This window comes from Lissotriton vulgaris, chromosome 8 (genome assembly GCF_964263255.1).
Source record: "Lissotriton vulgaris chromosome 8, aLisVul1.2, whole genome shotgun sequence".
Classification (NCBI taxonomy): domain Eukaryota; kingdom Metazoa; phylum Chordata; class Amphibia; order Caudata; family Salamandridae; genus Lissotriton; species Lissotriton vulgaris.
This window is the reverse complement of record NC_141696.1, coordinates 1,545,102,627-1,545,108,626: the sequence shown is the minus strand read 5'-3', so window position 1 is coordinate 1,545,108,626 and position 6,000 is coordinate 1,545,102,627. Positions and strand designations below refer to the sequence as shown.

Genomic DNA, 6,000 nt, shown 5'->3' with positions numbered 1-6,000 from the left:
GCCCCAAAGGACCCTACGATCAGCCCAGCTCTCCTACGCCGTGGTACCCCGTGCCAGAAAGACCAGATCGGGAGACCACTACTTCTCCTTCCTCGCGGCCAGAGCTTGGAACGCCCTACCGCTCCACCTCAGACAGACAACGTCACACCCCATCTTCACGAGAAACCTCTAAACTTGGCTCTTCGACAGATCCCCTCCATGGTGGACTGGAACCTGCACCTCTCCCTCTTCCCCAGTGCCTTGAGACCCTTACTGGTGAGTAGTTGCGCTTGACAAACACATGATTAATTGATTGATTGGATCACCCTTCCTTTTTTAATTGAATTCCTGACAAATTAGGACAAATTACATAATTTCCTGATAGTTGACTTCCTTCTGAAATATTATTCCTTTGCATGAAAGCTGTAACACATTCAGAACATTTATACATTTCTCAACAGCATGTGTTCTCTTATTTCTTATTAGCTATACCTTGGGAGTGAATGCCTTGTCAAATTCAGAACACTTACATGCTTTCTCTCTACTGTGAATTATCTGATAAGTCACTGGATCTCTCTAAAATAAAATGCTTTTTGCACTTAGAGCATTTTTATGATTTTTCTTTGAGCAGCTTCTTAGATAACATGACAGATTACCATTTTATTTTAAAGCTGTATTATCAGTTTTGTCTTTGTGAAAAAAGCCTTTTCACAGTAAGAACTATTTAAACAGTTTTGCCCCAGTGTGTATTGCCTGATGTAGTGATAGATCACCAGCTCACTTGAAAGCCTTTTGACATACAGTACATTTACATGGTTCCTTCCCAGTGTGGGTTATGTGGTGAACAAATAGTTCTTGCAGTTTATTGAAAGCCTTTTCACATTTATATGATTTCTCCTCCATTTGATTTCTCTGATGAAGTATCAACTTGTATTTGCTTGAAAGCATTGTCACATTTAGTACATTTATACGGCTTCACCACAGTGTGATTATTGTGATGAAGCAATAGATTACCATTTTTCTTGAAATTCCTGTCACACTCAAAACATTTATTAGGAGTCTCACTGGTTTGAGATGGAGGATGTATCAAATGTCTTTTTGTAATGAAAGCCTTGTCAACTTCAGAACATTTATAAGGTTTCTCACAAGTGTGATTTCGCTGATGTAATGAAAGTCCACTCCTTCGCCTGAAAGTCTTTTGGCATTCAGAACATTTATACGGGTTCTCACCAGTGTGGGTTCTCTGATGTATCGTCAGCCCGCTTTTCGTAATGAAAGCATAACTGCATTCAGAACACCTATGTGGTTTTTCCCCAGTGTGAATTCGCCCATGTAATATTAATTCGCTCTTTTGCTTGAAAGCCTTGTCACATGCAGAACATTTAAATGGTTTTTCACCAGTATGAGTTCGTAGATGTATCTTCAACTCTTTCTTTTTAATGAAAGCCTTGCTACATTCAAAACATATGTATGGTTTCTCGCCCGTATGAGTGTGCTGATGTGACATCAGCTGTGTCTTTCTAATGAAACCCTTGTCACATTCAGAACATGAATATGGTTTCTCCCCAGTATGAGTTCGCTGATGTATTATCAGGTTTCTTTTTGTAACAAAACCCTTGTCACACTCAGAGCATTTATAAGGTTTCTCCCCTGTGTGATATCTCTGATGTTCTGAAAGGCCATTCCATTGCTTGAAAGCCTTGCTACATTCAGAACATTTATATGGTTTCTCACCAGTGTGAATTCTGTGATGTTGTACCAACTTGAAGTTTTGCTTGAAAGCCTTGTCACATTCTGTACATTTATACGGTTTCTCCCCAGTGTGACTCTTGTGGTGACGTAATAGATGAGCCTTTTGCTTGAAAGCCTTGTCACATTCAGAACATTTATATGGTGTCTCGCCGGTGTGTGATAGGTGATGTATCATCAAATGACTTTTTGTAAAGAAAGCCTTGTCACACTCAGAACATTTATAAGGTTTCTCACCGGTGTGATATCTCTGATGTACTGAAAGCTTACTCTTACATTTGAAAGCCTTTTTACAGTCAGAACATTTATATGGTTTGTCATCAGTGTGACTTCTCTGATGTAGTGATAGTTCACCCTTGTGATTAAAAGTTTTGTAGCATTCTGAACATTCATATGGTTTCTCACCAGTAAGAGTTTGCTGATGTATCAGCTGTGTCTTTGTAATAAAGACTTTGTCGCACTGAGTAAATTCATATGGTCTTGTTTCAGTCTGACCTGTGTCTTTCAGCAGATCCATGTGTGTTGAAAACTCAACTTAATTAACTAGTTTGTTTAATTCAGTATGGTTTTGTTCGTCTACAGTTAAAGTCTTGTATATTTATCTGGTCTTAAAATGCTGAAGTGTACGTAATGTTTCCAGATGGGTATTTCTAGAAAATCTTTCTGTACGTTCTCATGTGTAGATGTCTTGATTGCTTAGGGTCTTTCATGTGTTCATTGCTGTCATATTCTTGAGACACACACCACGCCTTTTTGTGTGTGTGGTTCCAACTCTGAACAGAAAAAGGCTGTTTACATCAGAAGCTCACATCAATAACAATCACAGACCTTTCATGAGCTAAAGTCTCTAAAATATGTCTCATACTTTTCGGGGGTTAATGTCTCCAAATTAGGATTGTTTTCTCTGGTGTCCAACATGATGTTCTGACAGTTGCTTTCATTTTAGATTTATTTCACCTGCTGATTGAAAAAATAGACATTAGCATGTTGTGAGCTAAAATTAACAAAAAAATGCAGTTATAAATCGAATTGTTTTTCCATTATGAAACTGAGCTAATTAAATCATTAAAGTAGCTAAAATGAACAAAATATTTTGAGATGCACGAATAGCCCAGGCCCCAGCTAATAGAGATAAAGCTGATTAGATGTGTTAATGGACAGAGACATTGGCAATGATGACTGGACTGGGATATTTAGGCATTGGTACAGTAGTGGGCTGTAAGTAAAACATAAACCATAGACTAGGTGGCTCACAGACACCTTCAGAGTAGCTTGCAGCAATGAGTGAATTGTTATAGAAGCACATATTGCATTTCCCTTCTGAAGTAAAGTGAAGGCTGTGTTTATTTTACATTATTATCTTCAGGGTGCAGATAGCAGGGCCTGATCATGAGCAATGCGGATTTCAGATTTACAACCCAGGGTCAGGCACAGAGCGGATGAACTGAAGCACTGAGATAGTCAACTCTTCAATAAAAGTCCTTGTCAACTATATATCGGAGCATGAGAACAAACTGATGCTTATGAATGCATTTAAATGGGAGAAAATTAAAATGAAGAGTTAACTTAATGATTAAGTTAAGTTTTCATTTTAATTTTCTTCCATTTCAAAGTGTATTTACAAACAGACACCTTCTTGCTCGTAGTGGCCGGTAGACACTGTGCCAAATTTAATAACTGAAACATAGAGTTATTATTTTTAATGGGGCGAATACAAATTGACTTTTGTGTAAGTTTTTGAATGTTTGATGCTCACAAAGGGATTTATGAGTAGTATCTTTGCAAATGCAGAAAGAAAGGATTGTCTTCTTTTTTTTTTTAAACGTGTAAGCTTACCTTTGTGAAACAGGCCCTGTGTCTTAATGTTTTCCTCCACTTTTAGTTAATCCAATTACTCCATAATATTTTATGAAACAAGTTTCTTCACTTTAAATTCCTCCCATTTCAACAAATGGATGTACTTTTGTGTTATAATATGCCACCGTGTCTACAGGCCACTGGGTGCAAGATGCCTGCTGTTTATAAATGTGAAAATGAAATGAGAGAACATTTAAATGATTAGATTTAAGGAATACGAAGGGCGTGGCTTGGCGCCGGACGTGGACGGCGGCTCCGATGTGAGCGCTCCGGGTCGTTCGGGGGACTTGCTCTCTCTTGCCTACTGCCACCACCTGTAAGAAGCAGTTTCTCCTACCGGAATATCGGGAGAATGTAGCGCTCCTAATTCGAGGGAGTTTCTGGGCATTTTCCTGCTTGTTTGGCAAGTTTGCGAGCGGACGCGGCTCCCTAATGGCCGCGACCGCCATTTTGTTTTGGCTTCGCGCGTTCAGCGCGCATCCTGTCACAGTCAATGCTTATCCCCCACAGCGCTCCAGACATCGGAAATCGCTCATGGTGAGCTAATCATAATAATTTCAAGCTGCCTTTGTCTTTAGCCTGCCTGTGCTGACCTGTGCGAGTTTCACTCGCGATTTTCGCGACTTTGGCGGCCATTTTGTCCTTCTGGAACACTTCTCTCACATAGCTTCCTTGTGCTCACTATCAACATCTGCCCTCTACCAGGTGCAATACAATTTCAATGCACTCTCTCTCATTTGGAATTTCTTCATTCTGGCAGCTCTTCAAGTCGCCTGCGCACTTTCCTGTTTGCGTATTCGCCTCAGGCTGCCCTTCTCTACTGCAACGCTGTGCCCCTCTTGAGGGTCTTTTCCTTCTCTACAATACACCATCCTGTTGAATCTCACTGTCATGGATATTCTTCGCTTTGCTCTTCACTGTGAGGACTTCCTGGCATAAGTATATGGATGTTGTCTCACGCTCCTAGGTGATCCTCTGGCATTCCTAAGTGGTTGGCAGAGAACCTTCTTTGGACCTTTTTGGCTCCTGTGTGCTTCTGCTGTTTGAAGCGTTCCTCCACACATATACTATTTCTCGCAAGCACGCACAGAATACTCCTGGTGCAAGTTTTTCCCTTGTTTTCTTTTTGGAGGCGACTCTCATTGTATGGAGAGAAGTGCGAATACTCGTATTTCTAAAACTCCGCGACATGTTTTCATCAAAAACTCCAGAGTCTTCTCTGCATTGGCACATCTGGAAGCTTCTCAGGAACTTTCTGCCCAAATGTCGCAGTCCAACGCGGAACGTCCAATTCAATCCTCAGGAAAAGCCACGTCGAAACGTCTTAAAAAGGATCCTCCATCACCGACAGGTTCTACTTCAGCTGTTTCTATGGAGTTGCTGTTGGAGGAGATACGCGCTCTCCGGCCTTTCATGGAGGAAACTAATTCCAAGCTGCAAGTTCTAACTGACAACTGGTCACAGATGGACGCGAGAGTAACTACAATGGAGCGCTCTATAACCTCTCTTCAAGAGTCATCTTCCAAGGTGACACACATGCAGTCGCAGATTTCCTCTCTCCAGAAGCAGGTTGAGGAGCTTGAGAATCGCAACAGACGCAACAACCTTCGACTCTGCCTGAAGGTACCACGCTTAACATTCAACGAGCACATAGGTTGGGTCGCATTACATCAACTTCCTCTGCTTCTTCAAGACCAAGAGGTGTCATCATGTACTTCTTAGAATACACTGATCTTCTCAAAGTCCTCTCAGCGGCCCGTGCCTCCCCTCGCCTCACATGGTCTGGATCCAATCTCTTCTTTGCGCAGGATTACGCCAGAGCTACAGCCAGCCGCCGTAAAGCCTTCTTGGATATGCGACCAGAGCTTCGTTCCATTGGCGCCAGATATGGCCTTTTCCATCCTTGCCTGTTCAGAGTTACTCACAACAACAAAACGACGACCTATGAGGATCCTGTTCGTCTGCGGAGCTTCCTGAACTCTGCCCAAGCGTCTGATATGGATCTATCCAGTTCTTCATCAACCTTTCCTCCGTGACTTTCATGAGCTGCTGTTTTGTTTTCTTACTTAGTCTGCACAATTAATGTTGACTGTTTTCTATGTTCGCATTTTTCACGTGGTTTCGCCCCTCTTCTTCTATATGATTCTTTTGGCTTCTAATTTGTTCCCTTATGTCTCTACAATGTAGTCATATGTTGTATACTGTTGTTTACCATTTCGTTTTTATTACTTAATTCCTTGATGTTCTCTCCTCTCAAGTTTTCTGTTCTTTCTTTTCTTCTACAGGTATTACAATCTACAGTGTGTTTCCCCCCGGGTCTGGTGGTTCGCTTACATTGGATGTCGTGCCTCCTCCAGTTGGTGCTCCCCCCTCAGTTTTTTCTTCTCGTCTCCCCTCTCTAGTGATCGTCCTTCC

The 6,000-nt window shown here is 41.5% G+C and overlaps 1 protein-coding gene across 1 annotated transcript in view; it reads right to left on the bottom strand.

Moving 5' to 3' along the window:
- Positions 1 to 443: 443 nt before the first annotated feature.
- Positions 444 to 6,000, bottom strand: part of LOC147700325 (uncharacterized) — a 143,136-nt gene continuing 137,579 nt past the window's right edge. Inside the window, 1 exon segment of the mRNA XM_086936305.1 lies at positions 444 to 2,262. Coding sequence (XP_086792431.1) covers positions 863 to 2,262 — 1,400 coding nt within the window. The 3' untranslated portion in view covers positions 444 to 862.